At 43.1% G+C, this 16,726-nt stretch overlaps 1 protein-coding gene across 1 annotated transcript in view; it reads right to left on the reverse strand.

Annotated features, from left to right (window-relative positions):
* Window positions 1-4,960: 4,960 nt before the first annotated feature.
* Window positions 4,961-16,726, reverse strand: part of ZFPM1 (zinc finger protein, FOG family member 1) — a 91,828-nt gene continuing 80,062 nt past the window's right edge. The window contains exons 7-12 of the mRNA XM_075282153.1: window positions 13,413-13,512; window positions 13,118-13,327; window positions 12,362-12,586; window positions 10,457-10,552; window positions 9,708-9,857; window positions 4,961-8,283 (exon numbers count right to left, since the gene is read on the reverse strand). Of these exons, the coding sequence (XP_075138254.1) occupies window positions 6,038-8,283; window positions 9,708-9,857; window positions 10,457-10,552; window positions 12,362-12,586; window positions 13,118-13,327; window positions 13,413-13,512 (3,027 nt within the window). The 3' untranslated portion in view covers window positions 4,961-6,037. The remainder of the gene's footprint in view (window positions 8,284-9,707; window positions 9,858-10,456; window positions 10,553-12,361; window positions 12,587-13,117; window positions 13,328-13,412; window positions 13,513-16,726) is intronic.

The raw sequence follows: 16,726 nt of genomic DNA on the forward strand, positions 1-16,726 counted from the left end.
TATAGTATTTTTTTATGTGTTACTAGTTCTGCAGAGGAAAAACACATTTGGGGACATAAATCAATGTTTTTTGCATCGCATCTTCTAAGAGGCGTAACATTTTTATTTTTCGGTTGACAGAGTTGGTTGAGGGCTTATTTTTTGCGGGACAACCTGCGCTTTTTATTGGTACTGTTGTCGGATGCATATGACTTTTTGATCACTTTTTATAGCATATTTTGTATGGTGAGATGGCGAAAAATCATTACTTCCGGCGAGTTTTTTCCGTTTTTTTTTTCCGGCGTTCGCCGTGTACATTAAATATTATTTCAGTTTTATTGTACAGATTGTTACGGATGCGACAATACCAAATATGCATTGTTTTTATTACTTTTTAGTTCTTTTTTTATATAATTCATTTTCTATTGAGAAAAAGGGATTTTTGGGCTTTATAACTTTATTAATTTTTTTCATACACTTCATTTTATTTTTTTTACATTTTTTTTTTACTTTTTCATGTGTCCATTTAGGACACTTCAATCAGCAATACTTTGCTGATATAGAATGCCATGTGAGACACAGCCTGCAGGTGTCCCACATGGCATTCCGTAGCAGGATGTCAGGCTGTGTAGACGCACAGCCTGACATCAGAAGGTCCTGGCAGGATCACCAGGTATGTGGGGGCTTCGGGCAGTCTGGGGTCACTGGCCAGACCCCAGACTACCTTTTACTGCTATCGGCACCCTCCGATCTCGCCGCGGGGGGTGCCGATCTGATTCAATGGTCGGCGGATGCCTTTCGATCGCGCCGTGATGTTTCACGGCGCGATCGAAAGGGTTAAAACGTCCAGTCGGACTCAGTTCCGACTGGACGTTATTGAGGAAGGGGTTAGGTGTTAGTAACACCTAACCCCCGTCCTCCCCGCACCCATCCCCCCGCGAAATAGGTACCTAAAGACAATAGTTTTACAATAGTCCGGTCTTTAGGTACCTGGACCGCAGGCCGTAATTTTACGTACGGCGGTCCTTAACCGGTTAAAGGGGTTGTCCCATCACAAGGATCCTATCTATACTGCTTGTTAATGTGGATGTAAGACTTTTCCTAAATACACTGCTTCAGCAAAACTGCTTTGTTTGTCCACTATCTTACTTTATTCATTTCTTTGTTGACACAGCCCTTGACTTATCTGGTCAAGAGTCAAGTGATGTATCAGCCTGCTCTCAGGGGGGAGGGAGAAGGGGCTAAGTGCACGGGAGCGAACCTGGAGGGGGGGGGGTAGTTTACACTTTGGGGGAAGGGGCCGCCAATACAGACCCAGCATCCACTGTAATAGAGAGGCGGATGCCGGGGAGGGTTAGACGCCGACACAGGTGCCTGCGACATCGCTGCGCTCCTGCCCTGCATGAAGCCATCAGCGGCAGGAGCGATGCTGCTATTCCAGAGGGGGGGGGGGGGAGGAGCGGAATAGCAGCATTGCTCCTGCCGCTGATGGCTTCATGCAGGGCAGGAGCGCAGCGATGTCGCACCTGTGCCGGCGTCTAACCCTCCCCGGCATCCGCCTTTCTATTACAGCGGATGCCGGATCTGTATTGGCATTGTGAAGGCTGGAGAACTGACTGGTCTCACCATCTATGAGCGCGCACGCAGGGCCAGCGGCATAGAAGTGACGTCATCTCGCCGCTGGATTTGCATATGTAACCCCGCCCACGAATGACGCAACAAAGCCGGAAGAAAGAAGATTTTACAGCAGCGAAGACTGGTGAGTATGCGACGTGGGAATACCCCTTTAATTTGCAAGGAGAGATTTTAGTACAGGTTGTGCTTCTCAGCCATTGAATGGAGCAGTACTGGGTGTGTGTAACCAATACTATATCCAAAGGGGGAAAGCGGGACCCACGTTCTTGTGTTCATTGGAGATCTCAGCTGTTGGGCCCCCTATTATTGTACAGTTGAAGATAAGTGGTAAATTCTTATACTTGGCCCATAAAGCAGATATTTCCATTAAATATACTACTCTAGCTACAGGTCTATCCTGTTAGCAGCCACATGCACAACATATTTTATGCACTTTGTAGCTACTATCAGTGATCATTGAATACATCAGTCTCATGGTGCTACCTCCACTTCCCACTACCCCAAGAGGTGGTGACTGACACACTGCCTTGTATACACTTATAAACAGCTACCTGTCAATCACCATATCGATGAGTGGCTGCAGGTGGTGGTAGCACTTTGCTCCTATAAACAGTCAGTCAACTACAGTAAGAGCATGGAATATATCAGGCTAGCTCTTTTTTGTGTGTTTTATGGTGCTATTTTGGTTACTATCCAATCTATATCTATACGATATGCTGCCTCATCTGCTTTAACAAGAACTAGATTTTCCTGGCTAACACAGCAACACACTATTGTTCCTGTTTTATATTACAGATATAGTAGTAAAACCGTATGTAGCTCTCTGCTGGCCCCCAATGGTTCTGTGCAGCAACATCACAAAATCTAGTTGTGTAATAAGAGGTATTTCTATCCTACACATAAGACACAGCCAAATGATCTACCATAAATGTGTGACAGTTCCAGAGACAAGACCGGCACCTAACTCAAGAATTAGGGCCCCGTCACCCTTGTTCATCTCTTTGCGGCTGCTGTCCATGCATATATCACTTAGTTACATGGCAGTTACAAAAAAAGGCAGAGCATTGTGTAACCAGCCATAAAACAACCGTATAGCATAAGCCATGAAAAAAAAAGTAAATTTTTTTGCACATTTTTGGGTAAACATCAGCCCTGTCAAATTCATTATCAGTTAGGCCAGTTTTTTTTATCTTAAATAAGGCCAGAAATCTATGGCAGCAAGAAGCTGCTGTAGATTTTGTTAAGATGCTCAAACCTCAGGTCATGGACTTACCTTGTGACAAGGCAGGCACCTAGTTCATATATTTGGTGCAAAATCTGGAAGGGGGCTGAGATTATCAAGACTCGCATGGAAAACGCTGGTCTTGACTAATCAGCCCCATAGATTTTTTTTGATGTGGAAATGCAGCACTTTTAACAAAGTTCACAGAGATTTCCTCTGCTGACTTTCTCCTTCAATAACACATATAGGTAAACATCCAGTGTCTCCATACGTATAATTGACATACTGCGATTTCCAAAACCGTGAGGGTTTTGGAAATCACCACGTGTCGGCTGCACCTAGTTTAACGATCTGCGGCATTTACGTTATGTGGGGCCCCGGTCTTAACCCCATGACACAGCAGATAGGAGCAGGGTAGTATGGTGTGGGTTAAGGAACTGTGCTCAAAGATAACTCCGGTCATATAATATAGCAAGGTCAGTAATGACTGTGACATCTAAGGCCTGGTTCACATCTGCATTCAGTATTCCATTCAGCTTGGGGACCCTCCCCCTGAACGGAATACCGAACACATTGCAAGCGGTGAACAATGAAAGCATACAGACCCCATAGACTATAATAGCGTCAGTGCGTTTTCTGTGCGGTGTCCACATGAGTCATGTGGAGGGAAAAAGCACTTCAAGAACTACTTTTCTCTCCGCATGATTGAGGCGAACACTGCGTGGAAAACACACGGTCCCCATTATAGTCTATGGGATCTGTGTGCTTCCATTGCTCACCACTTTTGCAAGACCCTGAACGGTCTAAGGAGAGGGCCATGGACTGAGTGGGCGTGGAGATGGTGTTATCTTTTAAAATTGGTGACGTGTGTAAACAAAAAATGGGGAAGGGGAGCGAGAGTATAAACTACTGTGAGGGGCCGTAGGCCAGTGTCTTACCCTCAGCATCCATGTGAGGAACACCCGCCCACCCTGCCCTTTTAATGAGCTTATCTCCCCTGGTGCTTTTCCTTTTTCTTGTTTTTTTCAGGTCCATTCCTGTTGGCAGGAGTCCATGCTCAAAGACTGAGGAAATCGAGGTCCTTCATGCCCGCTGATCCACAGAGGGGCATTCCGGTAGGTAGCAAGAACGTCTATAGGAAGAGGGGAATTTGGGCATGGCTTTATGTGTTTGGTTACTTGATTATTTTTGGTTAATTATTAAAACATATGTTGGTTAATAAACTGTGGCCAACCCAACAATTATCCACAATTGTCTTCTTTATTTAAGGATGGTAATCTTTGGGGTTCTTCACTTATATTTAAGTCACCAATGGGTAATGGGGGTTTGAAAGTCCACTCAGTCTTAATGCGTTCGGTATTCCGTTCGGGGGGGTTCTCCAAGCAGACTCCCCAAACGGAATACCGAACACCTGTGAATCGGGCCTAAGAGAGGACAATCAGTGGGCTGGGGGTTCCTTCTAACGCTCAATGAGTTAGACTCTTCCATTGGTGGAAAAAAAACTATTCCGGTCCGACCTTATGCCATGTGTGCCCAACACTGACTGCTTTTCCATCCAAGAAGGGTGAGCCAGGTTTGTGTCACAGAAAACTGTGGTACGGTAAGATGGTTGGAGGCCCAAGATAAACTCTTACACCAAAACACATGAACCTTTCACTTCTGGCTGCCATTCCAGGTCTCAACCATATGCAGTGTCAGCAGTAATGAAATGTGAGGAGATGAACACAAGGACAATGCGACGTGAAGAGACAATATACACAAGCTTTATTTCTGTACACAATTATACACACTTGTTAGTCACCAGAAATGTGTGTTTATTTGTAAATCAGTGCTCTTGGTATCTATATTAATATATAAATATATTTAAAGGACTATTTTAAACACAACTTGTTGGTTTTCCAGTTTTCGTCATGTATATAATGCCATGTACAAAATACAAAAAAAAGTGGAGCAGGGACCAGAAGGCAGAGGGTGAAACCAACCCATTCCTTTACCTAACAAGATGCTTGTTACCAGTCCTCCTCTGTATTACTGTGGCGCCATGACCGAATTCCAGGACACAATGCGCTGTGTAAACTTTTAAGTGCCCAAATTTTTTTCTGACAAATACAGAACATTCCAAAATGTAGAACTCCTATTTACTCTATAGGAGTAGACTATTCACCTTCATATTAATGGGGGATGCTTAAAGTGTTCCCGATGTAAATAGATCTCCCGCCATGCTGCAGTACCTGACAGCCAGTGTTGCAAAATGAAACAAAAGCAACATACAGTATCTGGATAAAAAAGTGAAACAACACTGACCTTGTGTATGAACAGCAATGCTTCCCAGACAGGGGGTGAAAAATACGGATCCCAGACACAATGCATCCCACCCCCCAGAAAAAAACTAAACTAAAGTTTTCCCTTAATGTAGCACATAATATTTTTGCTTGTCATCCTTATGACAAGATCTGGGGTACTGTTTTTATCTGCTCAAAATATTAAGAACAACAAATGGTCCCAGAGGAAATACCGTATTTCCCCCTCCCCAATAAAATCTATTTTTTTTTTTCCTGGAAACATTCAAAGATTTATTTTTTTTTCCAAAATTTATGAACTTTTCACTATAAAAAAAGAAAAAAAAACTGTAGATTTTTTTTCTTCTTTTTACCTTTGTTTTAAATACATCTCAAAAATAACTTACTGAAAAAAGGTATTCCCTTCCCCCGCCCTGTAACAAAGACACACTTGTCTTCATGGTTTTCATTCTCTGTAACAGTTATTGTGCTTCAGAATCAGGAGGCGTTCACTACATAGACTGAAATGACTTATAGTTTTTGTGTCGTAGTGACAGACAGTGCAATTCTGAAAGGGTCTGAAAAGCGTGGGGAGGGGGCACCTGGACTGAAATGCATACTGTCGTCACTGAAAGAACCTGTGTATCTTGTGGGCACAGGAAGCAGAACACCCTAATGCCCTTCTTGGGATATTCTCTCTATGAAGTCTTGTTAAATTTAACTTCCACCATGCTTCCTGGCAGTGCCACAATTTCATTCTAAGTGCCAATATGACAGCGGATTCTTTATTAATAATTTTCTGATCCTGTGGCTGCCCTTGTAGCAGAGACGTCTCCTGGAGTCACAACGATCTGCACTGTCCCCAGATCGCTTGGTCACTTTAGAGCTCTGCCACAGTTTCAAGCAAAGTCTCCAGTTCAGGTTATTTAACATGCTCTGCTGCGTGTGATGAACAGTAGTATTTTTTATGAGCAATGAATGTAGACAGGCTACTAAACTTGATGTTGCAGAGGCGACAGTACCTGTGGTTGCCATTTGGCAATGGAGTAGACAGACCTGGCTTTGGAGGCTGCATTGCTTTATCCCCAGGCAAGAATGCAAGGGTAGTTGCCCTCAGTCCATCTTCTCTTCGAGTTTCCACCAAAGGATTTAGAGGGAGAGCTGGAGAGTTTGGCAACAAGGGCCGTGGGGTGCTGCTTAACACTGGCCGAGGTGTGGAGTTTGAGACAGGACTACCATTGACAGAGGACGATGGCGACGAGGCATCTTTGCTGTTTGCATTGTCTCTTGGCATTTGTAACGGAGAAGTAGATGACACGGGAGGACTGGGCAAGCTACCCTCTGATTTAATACTTGGTTGTGCTCTTGCAGGTAAAACAACTTCCATGAATGTGCCTTGTAGACGATGAGCTGGTGTGGCTTTTGACAACAACAAGCCATGGACACTTCTGAAATGTTCAAGTAAGTCTCCTCGGATAACCACATTTGGAGGGCAGTAAGGGCAGGATGTTGTAGAAGATGGAGATGCCTCTGCTGCAGGGGGGTACTGCAAGATAGGTTTAGTGTCTGGAATGGAGGTAAAGGGAACGGCAATAGACTGGGTGGCGTCATTTACAGATACTGGACTTTGTCTCTCTACTTTCACCTTCACTATGTCTTCCCCAATCTTTGCAGCGGTGTTGACTGGAGTTTTCATTTTCTGAAGTTGCTGCAGAGCTTTCTGTTGCAAAGGAGCTGCAGGGCAAGAAAACTTCTTGTGAGCCAGGTAGCTTTCTAGGCTATTGAAGCTGATACGGCAGGCAGTGCATTCATGGTAGTCTGTCAACGGGACCACTGCTGCAGCTGGAGATGGCACTGGAGCTTCAACCAGGAGGCGAGGTTTCTTGCTTAAGTCTATTGGCCCATCAGCAGCATCAGGGCTCGAACTTGGAGAGGGTACAGCAGGAGCTGGTATGAGGCCTTGTATGATGGGAAGTGCCTCTATTCTGTTCAGCGGTAGTAATGCTGAAGGAGTCACCTCTGTTGGGGCAATGCCATGGATCTCGTACAGCTTTCGTCGTTTGCGTGTTCGTGGAGTGGGCTGAGGTGTATATGGTGGCCCAGGTTTGTTGATACCAGTCCGGCGAAGGGGAGGATCATGGCGTGAGGCACAATAGTAACGTTTGTGCACCACGTAAGTATCATGTCTGCTGAATCGGATGTTGCATGCCTCACACACAGTGCGGGTTGGATCTTCATCTGTGTCATCTAAGGAGCTAGGACTCTGACTGCCTTCAGTAACATGCCCACTGCCAGTGGGTTCACTCTCTGTGCCAACTCCCTCTTCAACTTTAATTGATACAACTGGGGCACTCTCTCCTCCAGCTTCTTCCTGGGGTGGGACTGTCCCTTGATCATCAACAGGGGGTAAAGTGGAAGTGCCAGGGGCCACTGTGGCTCGCATGGGTGTAACTTTAATTTTGCGGCCACTGGCCGGGCTTTCCTCTGCCACATGCCTCCCCGAGCAATAAAGTCTCTTGTGCACATAATAATTATTAATATTATTAAAGGTGATTTCGCACTCAAAACAAGTAGCACCCTTAGGTGCTGCATTTCCTGAAAAGCCAGCCGGACTAACTGCTTGCCCTTGTTTTAGCCGGCTGTGCACCAATTCCGACATCTTTGCCAGGATCTCAGAAGCTTGTGGTACAATGGCAGGAGTTGCTTCATGTCCAAAGATATAATGTGGCATGATGACTGTACCACCACCTGCTGCTGCTCCGGACTCACTGGGGACCGGACTAGACCCAGGTGTGGGGCTTGAGATTTCAGTCTTTACTTTGACAGTTGGGGATGGCACCAGTGCTGCTGCTTCTGTGGATTCAGAGGTAGCAGCACCAGACTCACAGATGGGTATTAGCAGTTCTGGCTCCTCTTTAATTTTGATTTTGAGTGGAGGTTCCTCATTTCCTGACAGAGAGGACACTGGAGATGTAGCATCACCATTTTTCAGGACTTCTGCTGGCTGCTCTCTTTCTGGATCAGGTGGGGACTGGACAGATTGTACGTTGATGGGGATGGGAGATGTAGTGTGCATGATGGCATGTTGCTGGAGACTGGTCAGTCCGTCTGCCAAAAATCCACACAAGCTGCACTTTAGAAGACTGGAGGAAGAGCTTTGATTTACCACTGTGGAAATTAAAGAAAATCTTATTACTAGAAAGAAAGCAAATGATAATTTCCAGAAAATGGTCACAATTATTACATTCTCTTAACTGGAAATCCTGTACAAAGAATCCTGCCAGAGGTATTGCACCTTCTTAAAGGGCCAGCTGCCACTAATACTAAAGTCCACGTGTCAGATCAGTACTGATGTGTTATAAAGGAACTGGCAATGTCACTGCCAATATGTGAAGCAAAATTGTGGTCACCTCCTGTTACTCATCCCAATTAAGAGCACTACAGTTAGCCCCTTTGTGAACAATATGGAATAGTACATTGTATCCAAGTGCACAAGAACTGGAGAAAAGATGAATTGCACTGAGTTATGCTTAGGGCTCGTTCACATCTGCGCCGGCACTCCGTACTTGAGGTTTCCGTTTCCTGCATAAAACAGAGGCAGGAGACAGAAACCTGCTGGACTCTCTCACCCATTCATTTGAATGGGTGAGAAAACTGTCCGGCCGTGAGCGGCGGTGAGCGTTTTGCACTCTCCGCCGTGAAACCGGGTTTTATAATCCGGACACAGAGTCGGACATGCAGTACTCTGTGTCCGGATAAAAAAATCCGGTTTCGTGGCGGAGAGCATAAAACGCTCACCGCCGCTCATGGCCGGACCCGGTCTATGGTTTCCGTCTTCTGGCATGCAGAAGACGGAAACCATAGAACAGAGACCCTGAACGCAGGTGTGAACCTAGCGTCACAAGTGTTCTATATGATTAACCCTAAAGCAATGTGTTAGGCCTCAATACAGATATAATGATAATGATATCATATTATATAAAACAAAAAAAAACCCTGAAAATAAAAAAATCAAAAAAAAATCACACCCCTTTCACTAGACTTCAAAATAACTACAAAAATATTTATTTTACCGCTACATTGTTTGCAAAATGAAATAATATCAGATTGTAAGCTCTTGCACAGCTTCATACACAGAAACAAAGAAGTGCCTGATGTCAGGAGATGGCGACTAAAAAAATTTTTAAATTTTTTGAAAGCTTTTCTTTTTTTGTAAAAGGTATTAAAAAAAACCATTATATAAATTTATTATCACTGTGATCATGGAGACTCAAAAAAAAAATATAAGGAATATGTCTGCACAGTAAATGCTGCAAGAAAGTGGCAAAAATGCAATTTTTCTCTAATTCTACCATCCATTATTATATGGTATCTCTATTGAAGTACAATTTGTCCCACAAAAAATAAGCCTTCATACAGCTTTGTGGAAAATAAAAAAAAAAGTTATTGCTTCTGTAAAGTAGGAAGTAAAAACGAAAATCAAAAAATGGAAATTGGCTGCACCTAAAAAAGGGTTAACTGGTGTATAAACGGTAAATTTATTACATTTATCATTATTCTTAAAGACACAGTGATCAGCTATACACACACACCAGAGGCTGTAGACTTGACTGTAGGTAGTGTTTTTACAAGGGGAAACACGTCAACCTTGGATCCTGGTTGGCAGATCATGTGATTGGTCACCAAGTGGCTGTAGAGAATGTCACGAGTGATGGAAATGAAGCCGCATCCGTGACATACACCTAGAAATGGATAAAAGAAATTAAGAAAATTATGGGAGGTGTGCACAGAAAAGGATTCTCTCCAATATATAAAACTTGTTTATCCAGCATCAGTCTTGTCATGTTTTAAGACTATGAAGACAGGACAGTGCTTAGCTCAATCTTGTAGTCTAGAATAAGACAAGATTGGAAACAGAAGATAAGTTGCTGGTTAAATTTGACTACAGAGTAGGGATAATAAATCTTGATAAGAAAATGTTGGATCAAAAGGAATTTCACTTTTTACATTACTACAGATTAATAGTTTTAGCGTAATTTTATAGATAAACCAGTTATTTAAAAGTACATCCAAACTCGGCACTATGGATATGACACTATAGTGAACAGGCAGTGTGGTTCTGTTCTCTATGTTGGTGTTATTAATATAAAAAAAAAAACCTGCAAAGGATGTATAGCCAAGCGTGAAAATCATCCTGACATTGTAATGTATTATCTGTCACATGACCTATTGGTCTCTGTTATGTCTGACCTTAGGGAAACCCTAAAATGTGCCTTTCCTGTGGGAATAGTTAGAGAATTGATTTCTATTAAGACGCCCCAACCTACTGTACATTACTTACCATTTAGGGTGTCTGTGTGAACCTTCAGATGACGCTCACAATTTGCCTTGGTGGTGAATGCGGACAAACAGATCAGGCACACAAACGGTCTCTCGCCTGTGAAAAGATAAGCGTCTCAAGTTATTTAGCCTCTCGCTGCACCACCTTGGGCTCCTTGTTATCACAAAGCAACGCTAGCCACTTGTACTAATAGAGAGGAGTGCGCTGCACTCTGATTAAGATGGCGAGATAACGTCCTATGATGCTATTAATCTGAAGGGGACACTTTGAACAAATGGATTGGAGCCTATTACAAAACAGAGGCGGCAGATTAAATATCTCCCTTTCTGGAGCGCAAAATACTTCTCAGATCAGATTGTTGCAATGGGAAGCTTTAGATTAACCCCCCAGTTTCCAAAAGCCTATCCCCGGTTGTCAGGGCAGCTAAGAGTTAAAATAGGCTGCTCACATTGCAAAGTGTTGGAATTGTCTTATGTTGTCATCCAGATGTGATCTAGAGAGGAGCTCCGCTGTATGGTATCCTTAATTCACCTGAATGCTCCATTCTGTGCTTTCCTTATCAGGACTAAAATGTATGCAGACATTCACCCGTGTTTCTCCGAAAATAAGACAGCATCTTATATTATGTTTTTTTTCTCTGAAAAAAAGGGCTAGGGCTTATGTTTGGGGGAGGTCTTATCTTTAAGGAACTTTATTTTTCACAAATGATGGTGCAGGGTCCATGGGTTTTAAATTTGCTGGCACTCTCTCTCTAAACACTTTGTGTGGCAGTGTCCCTGTGTCCTCTCTCTATCCTCTCCTTTATGCTAAGGGGAGAGGTGTTGTAGTGTAGTGGCTGCGTCTGGTCACATAGGTAGCCAAACCCATAGGATAGTAGCGGCCAGGAGGCAGGAAGCAGGACTCTGTAGCCAGGTGGCTTAGGAGCGGGTGAGCCAATTTTGCACTGCCATGGCAGGAGGTAGCTGGGCACTTGTTCCAGGACAGGTGGGAGCTATGGTATGCTTATTCTCAGTCACTGTGACATCAGATAATCTAGCGCTGGACGCACTAGGGCTTATTTTTGGAGTAGGGTTTATATTTCAAGCCTAGTCCAAAAACCCTGCAAAATCAAGCTAGGGCTTATTTTCAGGGTAGGGCTTATTTTTAGAGAAACAGGGTAGTTATTTTCTGAGGACACTTGTAAAGTAAAACAGTCTGAAGTCGAGGCCGTTTAGCCCACTGTAAGAAACGGTCATTTGTGATTATTAGGCCAGGACAGGTTTTTAGTCTCTACATGTAATTGAATGGTTTCTAGACTCGATCAGGAGAATGTTCTTCGGAGCTGAGATAGTAGGTCGGCATTCCAAAAATATTAAGTGTATATAATATTTTTTTTAAGATGAGAATACCTTCCTGCTACTATTTGGCAGAGGGTCTGGCAGATCACTTCTAAGTGTATTCCCCAGCATTTGTCCAATTCCAGCAATGTGGTGATGGGTAGAGCCTCCCTCCTTACATCTATAAAGGTGTGGAAGACTATGGCCACAGAAGAGATTACCGCTAGCTTTTATTCACAAGAACCTGTCTGCACTGGGATCACTTTATGGCCACTGATAAATACCCAGCCATTCTCCAGACCACTCTGTCTATGTCGGCCACAGCACCCCTAACAGTCCTCTCTTTTGGAGCTCCTATCCTTCCTAATTGTATGCTCTACATTCTATTTCATCCTTCTGAACTTGTGTTTGGTAGTTTTGCCCATTTATATTGCACGCTGGGGATGGACGCCTGGTTTTCTATACTGTTCTATAAGAATTTATAAAATATCTTTTTAATCTTTTTAATATACAAGATAGGATCTCCTCAGAGACTACAAGGATTACAATGTATTATGGTGTTCAACACAATTTAAAAAAATGTATATACCGCTATGACTCCTCATGTGAATCTCCAAGGAGCTCGCACTTGGGCAGCTTTTCTTGCACTGGGGGAAAGGACATATCCGCTCATTTGGGTAGGAGTCTTTGGGCTTTTCTTCAACTGATGGAGAGGTGGAGCTCTGCCGGCTGGCACAATAATACATGAGGTGTGCCTGCAGATTTCGCTCACTGCGATACCAGATGCCACAGTCTTTGCAGGGAAACACATCCTCTGGAATAGACATGCAACAAGGATATTAGGAGGGAAGCAGTGATATCTACAAATGCTGAAGTTCAAGGAAACATGTCATGCTAAAATGTAGCCCAGTCTGTATTCAGCATGTTATAGAGCAGAAGAAATTGAGCACATTGATACACAAGTATAGTCTTATGGGTAAAGATTTACATAACTTGTAATTTATTACTTTAAACCTCCTGCTCTTCTTATGTTTAGGAGTCCAGTGGACGGTCCTACACACTATGTCTCTATGCACCCTCATACATACAGGAAAGGCCTTCCAGTCTATACCATGCTGTCTGTAGATTGTACTGCATTGTTAATGTGACAAGTTTCCTTTAAATAAGAAGTAGGATGACACAGATACAGAACTGCAAATATTGTGACCCGAAATACAGCTTCAGCCTGGTATTTGTATCAGGTATTTTGTGTATTCCATAAGTACACATGTATTCACAAGAAACCGATTACATCACTGGTGCATTGATATGCTACTCTGCTGTATGTGACAAGCACATCACTTACTGTTGACAACTGCTGTAGCCAGTATTGCAGCCATGCCAGCTTGTTGAGGGAGCAGAGGAAATTCTGTGTGGATAGGGATCTCCTGGTAGGATTCACAAGGCTCCTCTTTTATTTTAAAGTTGGGAATGGCCTGAGGTTCAGCCATAAGGAAGGCTCTTATGACATCTCCTTGTTGAATATCTTTTGAGGTCTTGCACCAGATCTGGTCACCTGGACAGAAGAAATGCTGTTTAGAGTCTCGCCGCAATAGAAGCAGTGACTTAATACATTACAGTATGAGACACTAGGTTCTAACCTTTCCGATATATAACGGAGTTGGCTTCCAGCTCACAAGGAACAAAAGTCAAATTCTTCAGCCAACAGTCACTATCCACTTCCAGAGATAGGGAGGCGTTCTAAGATAGACATGAGAGAGGTCATTACAAAATCCAATACCAAAAGAAAATCTCATTAGAAAGGGTTTAATATACACATACATCCTGGCACACTTTGTGCTGGTATCCGAATGAAAGTAGCAGGTGACTTCACCCAAAAGAACAGCAAACTTCTAAAATACTGCGTTACTGGGAGCATCAGGGTTTTGTCATGATGTAGTCAAACTCAATCCCTTTAAATGCCATTACATTCCATGGCCAGCAGGTGGCAATCTTTCCCTTCAGTTGTAGATCAAGATGCACGGAGTGCTGTTCTTTACTCTGACTTATCAGACAATTCGAGTGTTATTCTGAGAAATGTCACCGCGCTTCACTTCGTGAGGGATTTAACACGCTTAGTGGTTCTCAGACATTTTCTAAAATTTTTGCAACCAGTTTAATGCTGTCGGCAGCTGGTGGACCTCCGCAACAACCTCATCAATGTGTTCAACGGGCCTTGAAGCACTGTGTCACTTATGGCTGTAAACACTTGTAAAATTACAAAGGTACTGACACAATGTAGACTCTAGGTCTCAAGTCATATTTACAGGACAAAATAATAACGTCCCCCAAATTAGCCAATTATAGGGCTCTCCGCATTAGAAAGATTTATGCAGTAATAATCCGATGCATTAAGCTCCAGTATAAAACCACTTGAACCATAAACATTTCAACATTGCAAAAGACGCATTGCTGTGAGCCCTGCGGCTTCCCGTAGAATCCACTCTGCTCAGGACCAAGTCCTTCCATGTCTCTAATGAATATTAATGAGTGCAGAGAAAGAGAAATTAATCTGCCTGATCCTCAGATGGCTGCGTCAGTAACGATATGAAATCTAATTATTCCTTCCAATATTTCTAAGACCCTCGAACACAGAGTGCTGGCGCTAGTCAGCTCTGGCTTATCACTGCGATGGGCCGCGTGTTCCCGGCACGATAAAGAGCTGGGCACTGCTGATGATGCAGAAAAGCCCTCATTGTCAAAACACGAGCTGCCTGCCTTTTTCACCTTCCCTTGGTGCTGCTCAAAATGCATTATAGAAAGTACAGCTGCTATGATGTCACAAGCAATTAGGAGGAATGGGGAGGGGGGATAGTTTTCTGCTGTGGGAGAAGGGACTAGTTATTTGCATCTTCACATATCCATCGTCCATAGCAGTCACCCTGTATTACTTATATTATTCATTTCTCTGCTGGAATGAAGCCAGCGTAACAAGACACAAAACAGTGCACCACTATGGCCACGGACCGTAACAATGTATACAGTGGTCATTGTGGTACTTAATATCACCTTAAATTCACATATAATACAAGTGTGTTTGCTGACATTCGGTAGGAAACATTTTTTTTTATAGAACATGGTGGAAAATGCCTCTCTGTAGATGGTCATTACTCAAACCTTATATGTGGCTATGGGATATACTATGTATAACGTGTACAAATGACTCAAAATGCTCATTCATGGGATCCTGGAAGGGATGGAAAACTACTTACAGGGCAAACAGGAGTAGAGTACAAGGAAGCTGTATCTTTAAACCACCCCCTTCCCCTCCACTTCAATGTCTGTGACAAGATGTGTTGTTTTCTTCTGAAACAAAGAGGTCAGTGTCTCTGCTCTGAACTTTGCCTGATACCATCAGAAACTCTATCTAGACTGCATCCGCTGCATGGCTTATCCAGGGAAGGGGCTTCTAAAGCCTGGCACAGTTTCCAGAAATGCTGCAGAGGATGAACTGAAGAGGGAGGGGGCAGCCTATTTACTTACACCAAGTTGGATAGTTTAGGGGGAAAAAAGTGAATTTTGCAGCTTGATGTGCAATAGATATTGGCATTGCAGGAGTGTGTGCCTTATAGGACAGCACTGATTTATCCTAATAGTACATTTAATCCACATAAAGTCTGCATCATGAGGCAAGCTGAGCTGAAATGTGTCCATATAGGAATTACACATGATCACAGGTATACGTACCATAGCAATAGCGCATACAGTGGCGTCACCCTAATTAGGTTTAACTTGTGTTTATTAAATTATCATTTTTAAAATTGCAAAGAATTTAAATATCTACGTTGTTCCTGTGAACACTGTATATAGTCACAGTGCCACGAGACTGCAGCAACGTCATCCGCACCATACAGCCTGAAACATAGCGTTTCATGATGTGTCATTTCAATGCAATTATAACACCAACATTATAAAATATAAGAACATTTTGCTCCAAGTGCAATTGGTTTTTAGGTTTTTCACCCTAATGACAAATACATTAGTGGACATAATATAATAAGACATCTATTCTCTCACGTATGATTGAAATGCAAGACGTGATTCATCTCTGACCATTAGGGGCACTGTTCCATACCAAATGGTAATTATTGTAATTTGCTTTCCGTTTGGAGCTGTGAACACCAAGGAAAACTTGTTTTTCTGTGCAGCAAGTGCGAGAAGTCTTAAGTAGATTTTTTGTAGAATTCCAGATGGATTACAAATGTCTCTGCAAGTGCCGGTAGAGAAGGAGTTAATTCATAGCCTGGCAACCTGCTAGCTTCTTACAGAACAGGGCTATCTCATCAGAGGATGTGCGACAATTAGAGAAAATGGTTTTCTGCCAAGAGGGAGAGAAGCAAAGGAGGAAGTTTAAAGATACTTAAAGTGTTAAGGATAGACCTTCTCCATCCTGCCTCTCCTAGGGCTGTACTGATATCAGGGAAGAGGGGGGAAAATGATGAGCTGCAAAGCATCAAGACACCCGATAAGGACTGGGGTGAACGTTGAAAACACCAGTGAAAATATTTAGACAATAAATGAAGTATCGGGAAGGCAGGACATTATCTGAGAGGAATCAATCACTTGGCTGTCTTATGTCTCGACTAGTGGCGCCACAAGATCATAACACCCCGAACGGGGAGATAAGGGGTTAATGAAGGATTTCATTCTGAGCAGATAACGGGCTCAATCGCTATCACAAACCCAGCTTGCTCTCGTCTAAAATTTCGAGCTTTAACCTTAAAGCAGAGGAGATAACGTCCCCCCCTTCTTCCCCCTCTTTGTACAAGATAGACGAGCTCAGATTTTGCGTTATATTTAGTTTATTTCCCCCATAAGCAGAAATTCATGTTATAACCTCTATGTGCCTCCACCCACAAGAAAAAAAAATTGTATCTGGAAAATCACAACCCCATGACAACAATGACAACAGAAA

This window comes from Leptodactylus fuscus, chromosome 7 (assembly GCF_031893055.1).
Source record: "Leptodactylus fuscus isolate aLepFus1 chromosome 7, aLepFus1.hap2, whole genome shotgun sequence".
NCBI classification, from domain to species: Eukaryota; Metazoa; Chordata; class Amphibia; order Anura; family Leptodactylidae; genus Leptodactylus; species Leptodactylus fuscus.